The sequence below is a fragment of the Psammomys obesus genome, unplaced genomic scaffold (genome assembly GCF_907164565.1).
Source record: "Psammomys obesus unplaced genomic scaffold, mPsaObe1.curated_primary_1811, whole genome shotgun sequence".
In the NCBI taxonomy this organism is placed as follows: Eukaryota; Metazoa; Chordata; class Mammalia; order Rodentia; family Muridae; genus Psammomys; species Psammomys obesus.
Genome location: NW_026596234.1, coordinates 9,919,851 through 9,935,682, shown reverse-complemented (window position 1 = coordinate 9,935,682; position 15,832 = coordinate 9,919,851). Strand labels below are relative to the sequence as shown.

Genomic DNA, 15,832 nt, shown 5'->3' with positions numbered 1-15,832 from the left:
TCTCTAGTCTAAGTGCAAGTTCTAGCAGATGAAAAATAGCCAGATGCTTACTTGCCAGGCCTTCAGGATAGAACTGGGCGCCATCTGAGGGGAGATGTCATTTTAGACTGAGGGCTATTGCTAGCTGCCACGTTGGAATGGTGTCACAGGCAGTCTTCTTTCTTCATTTCTAGTCTTTGGGATTTTCCAGACCTTTCACACCAATGCTGTATTGAACCAGGCTTCCAGTTCCTACCAGCTTTGAACAGTGGGGTTAGAAAGTCTGTGGGTAGAACCAACCATTGCTCACCATAACCCTATGTAAAGTTTAGTCTACCTCAGACTGAGGGCATAGAGCCACTTGGAGATTTCTTGGTCCCATTCTTAGAGGTCTGCATCTGGCAGTGAGGAAGAGCTCTCCTGTGCATAGGAGGGATCACATGACAAGTACCCACAATACTCAATTCTTGGGAGACATTCACTCTGACAACAGCAAGCTCTCAAGTACTGAGATCAAATGGACACCTGGGCAAGAAAGGAACCTTGACCCTTCCTCCCTGGAGTTAAGAAACCGTTGGACTAGTCCTTTAGGCTCCTAATGACAATGATGGGAGATGTGCAGAGGACAGAAACAATCAACTAGAACTTAGAGCCACACAAAATTTCAAGTGCAAAAAGGCAAGGACCTCCAGGGATTAAGATTTTCTTTGAAAAATCTACAGAACTTTTAGGCTTAGAGTTCTGGGCAGTTCCTAAAGTGCAAAGTGGCAGCCTATAGTTAAGGTGAATGTTAGAGCCAGCCAAAAGCAAACAGGAGCAATGGGGTTCTTTCAAAATGGCTTTTATTGAGAGACTTTTAGAGCTTCGGCGTGATTTCCAGTTGGGAGCCCACTTCCATGGTGGCTAAACCCCTTCTGGTGCTGAGGTTTCACAGCCACCCACCTGGTAAGGGAGCTCCCCAGATTCTGCTCAGATGTCCAGGCCACACGAGCCCTACTTCTCTTCCATGCTACCTGCACCAGTTTCATTACTGGTCCCAGCAAATCTTTGGGTAAATTCCCACAAGTGGGAGGTGGCTTAAGTACCAGCTGGGTGTTTCTGACTGGGTGTGTCTGCAGCATGTGGACGTGGAGACAACCCTCCCCTAGACTACAGCTGCTGCACACATTCAAAGCATCCCAGAAAGTGACTTTGAAGCCAGCCACAGCAGCTCATGCTTCAATTGTACATTTTCCTTTACTGTTTTCAAATCAGGAAACAGGTCTTTCCTCCAAGGATGCTTAAGAGTCCTGGAAGGCAGCCACTTCTGAACTCTCTGAGGCACTACTGCTGAGAGGCAGCTGACCTAACCCAGCACGGGGAAGTTCCACCCTAAACGCTCCTTACCCCTTTCTGCATTTAGCCTGTTCCTGGAAATCTTGTCCAGTACATCTACCAGCTCTTTCAGTGCCAAGTGCCCCAAATGTGTGCTCTCCAGTCTTTCTCTTCAGCGCCAAATGGTCAAAGGACTCCAGAGGCAGAGCAGCTGCCTGTTTGGTAAAACCGGGGTCATAAGGCAGGAATGAACAGTACACAGGGAAGACAGACCACCAGGGGCCAACATATTTATATCCTTCACCGTGACATTTACATACAGACCCAGGCTCTGTTTCTTATCAAAAGGGGAACTGAAAACCTCAAGGATGTTTACCTTTTCAGCAAAAAGGAAACATACACACGCATGAACACAATTTGTAGCAGGTGCCTGGAGAGAAAGCATGCTTTAGGCAAATGACAGATTGTGAATTCCCACAAGTGTGGCTTCCAACCCTGCTCAGCTTGCAACAGATATAATGGACACACAGGACTGTCATGTATAATAAAAGCAAATATTTACATTAAGCACAATACAGCAATTTATTTAGATGCTTAAAATGAATACAAAGGGAAATAAAGACCACAAAATCATACATACTACAACAGTGTGTCATATATTAGATGGTATAAATGAATACACCCGGCGGTGCTCAACTAAAGAGGAAACTAAATATCCCAAATGCAGCACTCAACTGTGCTTGTTGCTCTGACACAACACTCTTACAGATCTAAAAGGTGTCAAAAATTAGTAGCTGTAAAATCAATTCTTGCATGTTACTTTAGCTTAAAAGGTCTCAGAAAGAGATCTGAAATACCGTTTTTGACAACTGTAATGTCAAGGATACTCAGAACAAGAAAAAAATTCTATAATACAGGAGAGTCCAGATATATATCTTATGTTGCTGGACTCTGTTGCAAGATTGTACAAGGTTATGTGCAAAAACTAAGTCTGTTCAAAGGTCCATACTATCGCAGGGTCAAGCTTCTGCTAGGTAAACTAGATATAGCATTTATCACACAGCAAGGGCAACACTAAAAACCAATCTATGACGGGCACACAGTAACAGTGTCATAAGCATCACTTGAGGTCTAAAAGACTGTACAAATATACATTTCAACTATTCAGAATGAATACATGAAAAAAGGTCCATGTTCCCAAATCTCCTAGACACACGTGACTGGCAGAGTGTATGCCCGCCCTGCTTTGTGAACCGGGGTAAGGCTTTCCCAGGACAACCAAACATCTTACCAAGGGAAAGAAATGCTGGGAAGGCAGGTAGGTAATGAACGGCTTCTCCCTGTGTGCATTCATGAGCCACCGGCTTACTGGTTTTCACACTTCATTACTCAGTCTACCAGAGAAGGGTCTGAAACAAGATCAACCAATCGTATGTCATAGACTTAGAAATAACCACTGGGACTGTAGTGGTCACATGTCCCCACGAGCCTGCTGACTGACCAGTCCTTGCAAGGTAGTGCCAGTTAGAAGACAGCTTTGCAGTCAGACTGGAAGGAGAGCAGAGGTTCAGGATGCAACATGGCCCATGTGCCATAGCATGCCAGGCCCTCAGGCTTGCTGGCTGCTCAGTTTCACTCCAGTTAAGCTGCCATGCATAGGATCAGCAACTCCGTCAGTCATGCTGTCAAACTGCTCCCCATCCTCACTGTCAATTGTGCTATTCTGCCACTCAATCTGTGGGTTTGGTAAGCGCTCTGCATTCTCAGATGCATTTTCCCACTGCGACTGGTCCTTGGACCAAAACCCTTCAACTTTTCCATAGGAACTATTCTTCCATTTTAACTGCTCTGTGTCATCTTGCACTGTAGCCTTTTTTTTGGCAGCTGGCTTACTGCTCCTTGCATCTTCACTCTGGGAAGACTCATCAGACCAGGTTCCTGGTTTCATTTCACATGCATTATCCTCAAAGTCTGAGATCTGTTGGGAACCAGGTCCACTCTCAGATGGTGAAGCACCATCTTTCCACTCAACCACATCATCTTGGTCTACCTCACTATCAGAGGCGTCATGCATTAGTTTGGTTGGTTCTTCAGTCAAATGGATGGTTTCATATTTTGAACCATCTTCCTCCTCTTTTTGGTCTAGCTTCTCAGATTCCAAAGCATCCTCAGGAATTACCTTCGGTACATGCTCCTCTGGATTATCACTAGGAATTTTAGGCTCAACTTCAAAGACAGGGTCAAAAGGGCTGCCACTTCCATTGGACTCTTCTTCCAAATGTTCAAAGCTATCTGAGAAGTTATCATCTTCTTTCCCAAGGCTAAGCTTTTTGTCAACAGTCTTGCTAGCATTGACTCTTGAGTCCTTCTCATCGTGATTTTCAAAAAGCCACTCGGCATCGAAATCCATCTCATGTTTGACTTTATTTAATTCTTTCATGTTAAAACCTAGCAGCACACCAGGTTTGTACTTCTCACAGTCACGGACACACTTCTTCCTCTTGTTACTGAAATGGGAAGCAATGTCACTCTTCCACAGCCACAGGCTGGCAGCCAACTTCTCAATTTCTCTCCTGGTGGGATAGGGCTGTTTGTTGAAGTATTTTGTAAGAAAGTTTTTCCTAGCTTCGTAAGAATCATCTTCATGACCCTTGGGATCTAAAGCTAAAACAACAGGCTCTTCAGGCTTCTCTTCAAAGCAGCTGGGGGAATCACTATCATCCTCCAGCTTTCGTTTTTTTACCAATGGAAACTCCATTTGCTCATAGGTGCGCTTCACAGGGGCCAGGCCTGGAGACTGATTGAGCCGAGAAGGTGCGTTTGTCTTGTCCTGGCCATTCTGTGTCTTTCCAACACCCCTGCAGTGGACTAGATGCAGGGTGATGGTTGAGGCTGTCATGTTGCTAGTATACACACCAAGGCAATGGATACATTTGTAAGTTAGCTTTTTCTCAACTGGATGAACTGTCTGAATAACTTGGTGTCTTTCTCGTAAATGATGTGCAAGTGCGTCAGATATGGGTCCTTTTAGGATTGAAAAGCAAAGAGGGCAAAGGGTTTTCCCAACATCCTTTTTATAGGGCACTGCAGCTTGAGGTGAACTTTTAACAGGGACATCTGCCTTCTCCTGGACTTTGGGTTGTGGCTTTGGAGGAACCGGGGCATTATTTTGGGCATGGTAAGCAACTGATTCGGCTGGGGCATCCCTCAGGTTGTATGTGGTCACCAGGAGATGAATGTTGGTGTGACTGCCCTGCTGCAATGTCAAATCAAAGCTCAAAGTAGAATCTGTTTTAGGCCCCATCTCTTCATCAATGTGAACCATTCGCATGTGTGCTGCCATCTTTTCCACATCATTGAAGGTTGAACGGCAATATGGACAAGAAAGACCATGAATTAACATGTGGTTGAGGAGGGTATCTGTGGGCAAATAGCGGTTACAGTAGAGGCATTTGCTAGTGAAATTGTGTATTTTCATAATGTAGTTAGCTACTGCTGGGACTTTCTCGGCTTTATGTTCCTTTTCAAAGTGAACACTGTAGACGTTCTCAGGAAAAAGCTCATTACAGATTGTACATATTTTCCACTTCTGAGTGGCACAATGGTTGCTTGGAGGAGGGCCCGTGGCAGCTGGTGGAGGTTTAGAACTGGACTGACCTAATACTCTAGATGCCTGTGACTGAGACACAGAAGGAGACTTCACCTGGCCTGGGGGTAGAGAGGAGGTGTTGGCTGTCTGCAGAGAGTACCGGGCTGCTGCTGGGGGCCTCTGCTCAGCACCTAGGCCATAGGACCTCCCATTTCCGCTTGGAAGTAACTGTTTCACAGACTGAGACTGCTGAGGGATGGAAACTGGAGCATTACCACCTAGACCCAGCCTCACTGATTGGCCAACACCATAGCTCTGGCCCACAGATTTGACTCCATAGTTGTTTTGCTGCAGGTGAACACTGGACATCATGTTGACTCCCGTTGAATTTAAGTTGGGCTTTGGTATTGACAGTCGATTCACCATCTGCTGTGATGGCAAAGACCGGACATTCCCAGAAGCAAGAGAACTGATTCTTGGTGGGAGTCCCATGCCCTTTTTCTCTTGCGGCTTGGGAGCAATGAGCATCAAAGGTTTGGCTCGGGGAAGCACAACATTTGTGTGCCCGATCATGGCAGTGACCTGATATCCTATCCGTTCATGGTCCTCAATGACATGCTGTACCAAAGCTTCATAGGACTTGGGCATGAAAAGGCATCGCTTGCAGTGGATGTTGCACTCTTCTCGAGCATTTGCACCCAGGGGTACTGCACCATTGAGTGATTTTTCTCCTGCCTTTGCTATGTAGGGCGCTGCCACGTGCTGAAAATGTTCCCTGTAGATGTGCTTCCTGACGATCTCATAGAGAGGGTCTCGGTAAGTGCACTTCTTGCAGTAATACACGGCTTGCTCTACACTCTCAGCCTGCTTAGGTTTAAGGCCATCGTTTTTGTTTTTATCTTTGAAAGTGCTGAGGCTGCTACTCGGTGCGCTGGAGTTTGGAGCATGAAATATTTTAATGTGTGTTTCCAAAGTCTTTTTATCTGCATTAAAGGTACAGTAAGGGCAATTAAGGAGAATCCTATTTTCAAAGTCTTCACTATGGACATTCCGGAAATGACTTTTGTAGGCAGAGAAGAATTTTGAGGAAAACGGACAAGCACTGCAGCAAAAAGGTTTTGTCCGATAGTCCTAAATGAAAACAAATGAAACAAAACAAAACAGAAACTGGAATGAGAAAGCCACTCCACGCAGGTAGTTACAGGTTCTAGCCCTCCCCTCCCCCCTCCCAGGCATTCCCAGAAACTCTTCAGGGCAATCATCTTTAAAGGTGTCTCCTGCAGGAAAATTAAGAAAAAGAAACTCAAGAAACTCAGATGCATTCTTGAATCAAATACCTTTATTTGTAAGTGCTTAATTCTTGCTAAATCTTTAATAAAAATCGATGCTTATACTTTCTGGCTTGTTTCAGACAGAAGTCAAAGGCAAACAAAACAAAACACCACCAAAAAAAAACAAAAAACAAAAAAAAAAACACCCTTCAAGAAAAACATTTTCTCCATACAAACAAAAAGAATCAGTCATGTATCAGTGATGTGCCCAGGCTTCAGACACAGGAGCTTACAGGCAACACTGCTGCAGAGCACACTGACCTTTGTAAGAAACAGTAACAGTTAAACGTTTCTCTTTCCCACCATGCAACAATTTTCAAAGAAAAAGGAAAATCTCAAAAAAAAAAAAAAAAAAAAAAAAGTTTCGTCTCCATTCTAAAGCACAGTGTATTCAGACTTCGCTGTTGATCATCAAAAGGCTGCAGACTGCGAACATTGGCCTCTTTCTATTTCTTCTGGCAGAGCACTTTCAGAAAGGCCAACTAAGGCTGGAGAGACAGCTTAGTAGTGAAGCACTGGTTGCTTTCAAAGAGGACCTGCGTTTGATTCCCAGGAACTGCAAGATAGCTCAAGATCACCACACTGCAGTTCCCAGGTATCAGGTGCTCTGTTCTGACCTCTAAGCGCACCGTGCATATACATGGCACACAAATACACATAAAAGCAAAACAAACACACACATACACACAAATAACAAAAAACTTAAAAATCTCCTTCAAAACTGCCAATGAAAAGGTGGGCATTGTGGCGCATGCCTTCAATCCCAGAGAGGCAGAGGCAGGTGGATCTCTGAGCTCAAGGCCAGCCTGGTCTACAAAGTGAGTTCCAGGACAGCCATAGCTACACACGGATGCACAAACACAAACTGTCAAAAACAAAAAGCTGCTGTGCACCTCAGAGCAAACTGACATCAGAATCTGCTTCCAGAATTATGATCCAAAACAGGTAAATAAATAAACATTGATAAAGTTATCATTTCTCCTATTTTTCATGAAATGTTTGTAACCAAAAGGTTCCCTCCAAGCTCTTCAGATGGTGTAGTGGTGCATGACTTTAACCCCAGTGCTGCTGAAACAGAGACAGGTACATCTCTCAGTTCCAGTATGGCCAAAGTTACAGACAGACCCCACCTTCAAAACTAAACCTTCCCTAGAAAAGCCTTCTCATGAAAGAATGCCATTTAACACCTATTTCTAGGGCACTAAGTCGAGTTCAAAAGTAAAAGCTGACAATTACTTCTCCTTATGGAAAGAAGTACCATTTATAATGTCATTATCAGCTGGACATGGTGGCCTGCAATCCCAGCACTTGGGGAAGCAGAAGTGAGTGAATCTTTGTGAGTTCAAGGCCAGCCTGGTCTACAGAGCAAGTCCAGGACAGCCAAGGCTACACAGAGAAGCCCTATCTTGCAAAAACAAAAAACCAAACCAGAACAAGTGCGTAAAATGTCATTATCACATTTTGATTATACTGGCATCAATGACTATCCTTCTAATGCAAAGGTACAAAAAAAATGATGTCATTGACCTTTCAGGGAGCACCTGCCCCACCCTCCCATTTATAAATATTAGGTGCCATCAAGTGATGACGAAGAAGTGTAAACTGAAGGGTGACAGCAGCCAGGTGGGTCTCTTGAGTTTGACATATATTGGTCTACAGAGCAAGTTACAAGATAGCCAGGGCTACAAAGGAAAACCCTGTCTACAGCAATAATGATGATGACAACGTCACCACAAGTGTGGCTACACACACAATGTGTGTGGCTACACACACAATGCCAGAGCGCACCCCTTAGAAAGGGAAGCAGGAAGGCACCAGAGAGGCATACTTGTATACTACAGGCAACTTTGTTATTTCAGTCTCCTAGAGACAGGATCTCATTTACCCAGGCTGGCCTCAAACTTGTCATGGAGGATGTCTCTGACCTTTTGACCCTGCCTCTATCTCCCAAGCTCTGGAATTAGAGATGTGTGCCACCATATCTGGTCTATGTGGTACTGGAGATCAAATCCAGGTATGTGCAGGACCAAGGAGTGCCCCGACTACTGAACTACAGTCTTAGTTCCAACTTCAGAAATTTTAAGAAACAAAATTTCCGCTTATTCTGTTAACTTGAAGTTTCAGCCCAGTAACAACCAACATCTCAGGTTTTCCTACCACTCAGGAAAATGAGATGTGCAACTATAAATTTTCCACATCAGGCCATTGCCTGGACATGATTGTCACTATGAAAGGCTCGAGAAATGGGTACTCCGGGATCTCTCCTAGGAGACTTACCTGGTTTTTTGTAAGTGAAGGGTCCCACAGTCCTACATCCTCCCATGTAGTGTTTTTCAAATAAAAGTCATTAGGTTCAAACTGTTTAAAATCCTAGAAAACAGTGAGAGAAATTTACAAAAACACAGTGGTATCACCCCCAGCCTGACCCGACACCTAGATTCTGCCATTTGGCTAGTGTGGAAGGGCCCAGGAGAATCACCTCACTGGGAACTAATGTAGTGGTGCTGAGGCTCTCAGCAAATACAAAAGGCACATGCCAAAGAAGTGCACATGGAAGGCTCCACTCCCACAGCAGCGCCATTAACCAGTAACTCACCAGTCACAACACTGGGTGGATGAGGGATGTGTGCTAAAAGCCCTGTAGGAGTTAAGTGCCTAGTTTGGTATAAATAAATAAAAGAATGAAAGAACGAAAGAAAGGCGGGAAGTGAATCTGGAAGAAAATTCTGACTTTTAAACTCAGAAAAAAAGAAAAAAAAAAAAAGCAACATGCCGTTCAATTTATACTCTACTGTAAAACTGTAATGCTCCCCTTTCATGACTAAGAAGAAAGTAGGGTGAATGGTTCACAGCTGTAGGTGGAAGTTAAGTGTGTGCAAACTTCGGAGTACGTAATAGGTCTAGTGGGAGGAGCAAACCCAGGACAGGATAGGAAAGACACCTGATTATTTAGATCACCGACCCGACCCGACCCGAGTACAAATCCTTGTAAGTCTGAGGGGCAGGAGAAGAGTTACCTCCACCCTGGGAACCACTAGAAGCCCACTTTTGAGAAGCTCTGGTTTCCAGAGTACGTCCCTGACTATACTGAGTGGGACTCTGGAGAAGAGAACTTGCTCCACGAATGAAATGTACATCAATTCCACCCCTGACCTGTGCCCTCAGCACTGTTTCATGCCAAGCGCTGTGCCAGGTAGTGGGATAAATGGCTAAACAAGGCCTACTTTGGCCTAGTCAGGAGGAACCTAGTCTGTTGGGGAAATAGCTTTAAACACTTCAATGGGTGGTTGTGCCAACTAACCATAAGGTCCGGGAGGAGCAAGCAGATCTGGAGAAGGAGACGCCTCTATCTATCTTATGGGGCTTGAAAGGCTCAGAATAAAAAGGCTAGGAACAGTCTGGAAAGGCCAAACTGTTAACACAAGGGCAAGATAAGTCTTTGATGGGTCAGAAGGCTGACAAATGCTCAAATCCTAAGGAAAGAGACGACAAACACCTAGACAACCGTGCCTCAACAGAAACACCCAGGCTTATGAGAAGGAAAATAGGCTCTTTAGTCTCCACTATCCTCTCCCTGGCTGTGAGCCTGAGATCACTGCGTTCCCAATTCCTCTTCCATAGACAAGAATTCCTAGAGCCCCTTTAAGGTCATTAAAGGACAAAGCTCACATACAGTTTTAAAGCACCTCGTGTACTGTCTAAACTGTGTATATTCTCCATGCCATAACTGTTTTGCCTCAGGATGCAAAGATGAACACACTTTTGGGAAAATGGAATAAGCTAGACTAAGTGAGAAGGTTTTGGTGAAGCTGAAGGTGTGGTTCAAATTCACACTCACACCTCACAGTGAACCATCTTTGCCCACGGACACAGTAACGGATCAGAAGCTGAGTCACATTAAAATTTAAAAATGGCATGCTACTTACTTCTATATGTTCTTTACAGTATTCCAACCCAATGTCACTAAGTATTTTTTTCACAGTTTTCCGGGCTTTTCTTAAACTGCCAAGATTGTTGACAGGAAGTTGGAACATAGTTTCTATTGGAAAAAAAAATTTAAGTCAAAGTCAAAACATGCACAACTTGTAAAAGTCACTAAATCCACTGATGACAGGATCCCAAGCCCTGGCTCCATCAGTTGAGAGGACATCCTTATCTAGTGTGCAGACACTTAAAGCAGGCAGGCAAAGGTGAGTGCTTGTTGGCCTTCCCTATTTCCTAAGAGGAGATTTTATACTGTGAGTCTGACTAGGCTGCAAAAACCCATTAAGAGATGAATTTGAAGTTGGAGAATGAGGGCAACAATACCAATCAGCTATCTCAAACCAAATGAAGTGTTTTTCCTCCTTGTGATGTTGGCCCTATAAACCTAGAAAACCACTCAGAACTTCACAGCATCACACAGCTTTCAGTGCCAAGGGGATGATTTTGCCATCTGAAATGTCCCGATGAAGGCAATGACACTCTCATGGAAGCAACATGACATTCAGCGACTGTTTCTTTCTCCTCCTCAAACCAAAGTCCGAAATGGTGGTGGGACTTGCTCCTTGGGTGGCAAGACACCAGAGCAAAGGCTTCACACAGGCCACAGAATAAACACTTAGGTGAGAAACGCCACGCTTGTGACATCAGAGCACGTGGTGAATGCTGTAGACCCTCTGGGACCCTTTAAAAAATACAATGCCTGTGAGTATGTGTACACTTGTGCCGAAGGAAACCAAAAAGCAGCTTGACTGTCCCAGACATTAAATGTAGATCCTTTTCCTCCAAGCATCTTAAAAACAAAGGTACTTGTGTTTATTTAAGAAAACTGAATTAGTAAAATTTGAGGTGAGATTTTTTTAAGGCTTTGAATGTGACCTTGTTTTAACAATAATCTAAACCCAATATAATTTTGCAGAATAAAGTAGCTCTAAGACCAAAACCAGTAGAAAACCAATATCAAAGCAGCAGCAACTGGGATCTGACAAATCTGTTTTCTAACTGGGACTGTCACCTTTACTCAACCTGCAGATGTTCCTGTAAGTCACAAGTTCCAGAACACCCTACAAAGTATTACAGTTTAGCTGGATCTCCCAACATCAAAACATTCGCTGAAAACTCAGTACTTCCCAGTCTTATTATTCGCCAGATGAACTCCTGTAAGCTAAAGGCCAGGGCCTAAAGTGGTCCTATCCCAGAAGGAGCAACCATTACCATTTCTTTCCCGAGCTTTGCAACAAATCAAGCAATAAGATTTCAATAAGACACTAGTGCATGTTTGAATTACTACAACATGAAAAAAAGACTCAAAGGCCCCCTGTGGTTTTCCTTAGGCCACTACCTGTTAAGTACATAAGGGTCAGGCTGGGCTAGGTGGTAACACATCTCTCCCAGCACTCAGGAGGATGAGGTAGGAGGATCATGAGCTAGTGACCACCTACACCCTAAATGAAGCAAGCTCTGCATAGTGACAGCTTTACTCAAAACAAGGAGATGTGAGGTTCAAGTCAGTAACTGGCTCCAGGGTTCACCAATGTCACCCATTTGATTTTTTGTTTAAGAATTGTAAGAACAGCCCATCTCCCCCAACTCTACGAAGAAAGAAAAAAATTAACACCCTGCAGTGTATAGGAATAGGGGTTCCGCCTTTTGGTCACTGAACTCCTGTGCTCATTTTGCTGGCAGTTTCTAACAAGTCCTTGCTGAGGAGACCTTCCTTTCAGCACATGGCACAAAAAAGTCAAACTGTCCAACTTAATGACTGTCCTCTTGCTCAATCACTTCTAGGACACCTAAACTTTGTAGGTCATGGTGCTGGGAGCACATAGTAGGCCTCAGCTGGAAAACCACTCCTGCCACAAATGATGTACTGTCAGCGAGGACTTAGGTGAGCAGCGTGTTTGTTTCACCTCTGCAGACATTCATCTGTCCACAGAGTTGCTGATGTGCTCAAAACATGCTGTCAGGTATACTGGAGAGCAGAGACAGAAAGATGCCTGAGGCAGTAAAACAGGACTATGAGACCACCAGCGGATGAAGTAACAGAGACTTATTCTATTTATTACAAGCTTAGGCACTATAGCAGGGCAAATTCTCAGCTATTCTAACCCAACAATACTGGCCTGGCCTGGCCTATATCCCGTTTCTTGGCCTATTACCTCTTAGTCCAGGCATCTGTTCTTGCTCCATGTCTGCTGGAGGGAGATTCCTTCCCCACAGTTCCTATCTCTGCAGGATGTCCTGGTCTTCCTCTCCTACCTTTGTTATTGGCTGTTCAGCTCTTTATTAAACCAATCAGAAGGCGAGGGAGGTGTATGTTTTATAAAGTAAGATGCAGCCATAGGAATAACAATACCAAAATCAGGCCTGTACTCAGCTCTCTGCTGGTACAGAAATCAGCAACTGAATAATACAAAGACAATGTTTACACAGTGCACAAAAAGATCACCCCAACAAGGCGGTGTTCTCCTCACTGTGACCACATCCTTTTCTTGACACATAAGCTAAAGTGCTTAAGCTTTGTTGCAACCAAAAGTCTAGGTAGAATCAAATGGGCAGTGGGACACAGAAGAGAAGTGAATGAATCAAAAGGAAAAATAGGATTAATTAGAAAGAAGTTTGTCAAAACATTCAATAATTTTACAAAAATCCCCTGGCCCTGACAACCAAAATTAAAACACTATATGGAAAGAAGTCACTGCTAAATTCTAAAATAATTTTGGGAACACTCAATGCAAGTGTCTTATTTATAACCATGTACTAACTGGAAAAGCTAAGCCAGGTTGACCTAGCTCAGAGAAACCCCACCTACCTGCTTCTGCCCCTGCCTCCTGGGCTCTAGACTAAAGGCACATGCCGTCAACCCTGGCTCACCATCAACTTTTAAGAAATGACTTAGATTCATTATGAATGAGTCACACCCCTTTCTCAATCTCATTTACACCTAAAGGGAAGGGCAGGAGCATCACAGTTTAACCTAGGCCAAACTCCTCTACTTTTTAGAAAGCAAGAGTCCAATGGCTACAACGCAAATCTGATTTATGTAGGCCCTAGGGCAATAGATAAATTAAAACTATGTATATATAGTATGCCTGATCCTCTCTGCCCTTCCGATACCAAAAACAATTACTTCAAACACCAAGAGGATAAAGAGAAAATAGCCTAATTGTATGCCAGATGTGTAAAGGGAAAAAGGACACAGTGCATTCTTAGTACCTGGCAATGCTGAACAGAACCTATGGATCAAGAGACTAACTGCAGCCACTCTACCTCAAGTCCTGGATTCCCACAGAGCCTGAGTAGGTTCTTAGGAAGATGGAGGAGGACCCAATAATGACTGGCAGTTCAGCAGCTCAAGGAGAGGGCAAGAAACACCAGTGAGGCTTGTCTATGTTGGTGTCCCTGCAGAGCTATGAGGTCAGGACAGCACCACTGACCCCTATTTTAGAACTACAAAAGATCAAACAATAAAACCCAGGCAAGGGCTGGTAACTCCACAGTAAAGCAGCTGTTTACCGTCCAAGGAAGCCATGGGTTTGAGTCTCTGCATCTCAAAAAAACAAACACCTCAACCAAGGAAAACAAACAGATAGGAAAGAGAGCTTCTCCTACAGCTGGAAACTTTGAGCACAGGAAAAAAATATTCTCAAATCACCTTGTCCAGGTTAGACTGATGAGTTCAGTGCCCTTAAAAGGGCATATCTTGCTTTAGTATGCACTCCTTGATATTTCTAGACTCCCATGACTATCTTGGCTAACTGAACTCATTGCAAGCACAACAGTAAATATGATCGCTGGTCAACCACAGGCATCTATCTCACTATGCCCCTTCCCAAAACCATTTGAAACCAAAATCCGAGCATGTATCCAAGTGACAGTTAATGTATTACTTACAGGAGCAAAGTAATCCTCTGGGTTCACAAGACCAATCTAGCACCACAGGAAGAGCCAAAAAGGATGGTTTCTTCTTCATGTAACATCAATTATAACAGAAGGAATTTGGTCTAACTCAGTGGTTTTTAAACAGTTAATATTTTCTTAAGACAGGGTCCTACACACACACACACACACACACACACACACACACACACACACACACCTTAGGCTGCACTTGAACTGAGCCCTTTGCCTCCATGTCCTAAGTACTAGGACCACAGGCCTAAGCCACCCTCTCCAAAGTCGTAGGCAATCCTAAATCCTATTTCTGCTTTTTTTTTTTTTTTTTTTTTTTTTCAAATAAACTCTACAAAGCCTTGCTAGAACCTTTCATCCAGCAAGCCATCCTTTCGGTCTGGAAGTGATTATCTACATACTGCTGTCACCATGAAGTAGCTCACTCTGTCAGTGTAGGAAAGGGCCCTTTAGGACCCACAAAGAAGGAGTGCTCTAAAATCTCTGCCCTCCTTCTCTATCTCAACCACCATGGTACTAATTCTGGCTTACCCAAGGGCAAGTTGTTCTGGATTAGCCAAAACTGCAACAAGCCAGAAGAAAATGAAGTTTAGGGGCTGGAGAGATGGCTCAGCTAGAGCACTGGAGGACCGAGATGGGATTCTCAGCAACCACATGGCAGTCCACAACTGTCTGTAATCTCAGTTCCAGTGGATCAGATACCCTCTTTGGGTTTCCAAGGGTACTAGGCACAACATGGTGCAGACATGCACCCAAAACATCCATATACCAAATTAAAAAAAAAAAAAAAAAAACAAACAAAAAAAACAGGTCTAGGGCCAGCCAGCTTGCCCAGTGGATAAAAAACAAACCTGATGACTTGAGTTCAATTCTTGGGACTCACATGATGACAAAGATAGAACTGATTCTTGCAGTCAATTTTCTGACCTCCATACATATACCATCACACCCTCCACCAATAAATAAGTTTTCTCCTTCCCCCAAGTAACAGTGATCAATTATTTTTCCCATCTCCTCAGTGATTTTCAAGTCATTTTTCAATGGATAAACTATAGTTTGTTACTCTCCCTGGTTGGCTCTGTGTGAACTGATGTCACACTCTGGATATGACAAGTGCAGGAGACAGAGAGGCAACACTAATTCTGGACATTATTTTTAAATTAATGCTAAAATGTGCATGTGTTTGATGAAAGGCACTTCACAAATATACAGTCAACTACAAGAGAGACAAGACTATGCCAAGGACTCCACCACCACAGCTGAAATGGTCTGGAGAGCCCAGTCAAGCCTGTGAGTGCACACAGAGATCAAGAATCTGTGCACAGCTAAGGTCAGCCAGGTGATCCCAGCAAAATTCGAAAGTTTAGGACTAGCTGTGCTCTCACATCAACCACTATGTGAATGGATACTAACCAGACTGAAAGTTCTTTTCCTTTTCTTTCCTTTTTATTTATTGGGCTGGAGAGGTGGCTCAGAGGTTAAGAGCACTGGCTGCTCTTCCAGAGGACCCAAATTCAATTTCCAGCAACCGCATGGTAGCTCACAACCATCTACAATGAGATCTCTGGCATGCAGACAGAACTGAGGGACCTCTGGAAGAGCAGTCAGCTCTCTTAACCTCTGAGCCATCTCTCCAGCCCCTTTCTTTCTCTCTTTCTTTCTTTCTTTCTTTCTTTCTTTCTTTCTTTCTTTCTTTCTTTCTTTCTTTCTTTCTTTCTTTCTTTCT

The 15,832-nt window shown here is 43.8% G+C and overlaps 1 protein-coding gene across 4 annotated transcripts in view; it reads right to left on the bottom strand.

The window, feature by feature from the left end:
- Nucleotides 1-804: 804 nt before the first annotated feature.
- Adnp (activity dependent neuroprotector homeobox) overlaps nt 805-15,832 on the bottom strand; it is a 27,048-nt gene continuing 12,020 nt past the window's right edge. For all 4 annotated transcript variants that reach the window (XM_055596222.1, XM_055596223.1, XM_055596220.1 and 1 more), the window contains 3 exons: nt 10,140-10,252; nt 8,491-8,583; nt 805-6,013 (listed from right to left, as the gene is read on the bottom strand). In XM_055596222.1, coding sequence (XP_055452197.1) covers nt 2,903-6,013; nt 8,491-8,583; nt 10,140-10,247 — 3,312 coding nt within the window. In that variant the 5' untranslated portion in view covers nt 10,248-10,252 and the 3' untranslated portion in view covers nt 805-2,902. The remainder of the gene's footprint in view (nt 6,014-8,490; nt 8,584-10,139; nt 10,253-15,832) is intronic.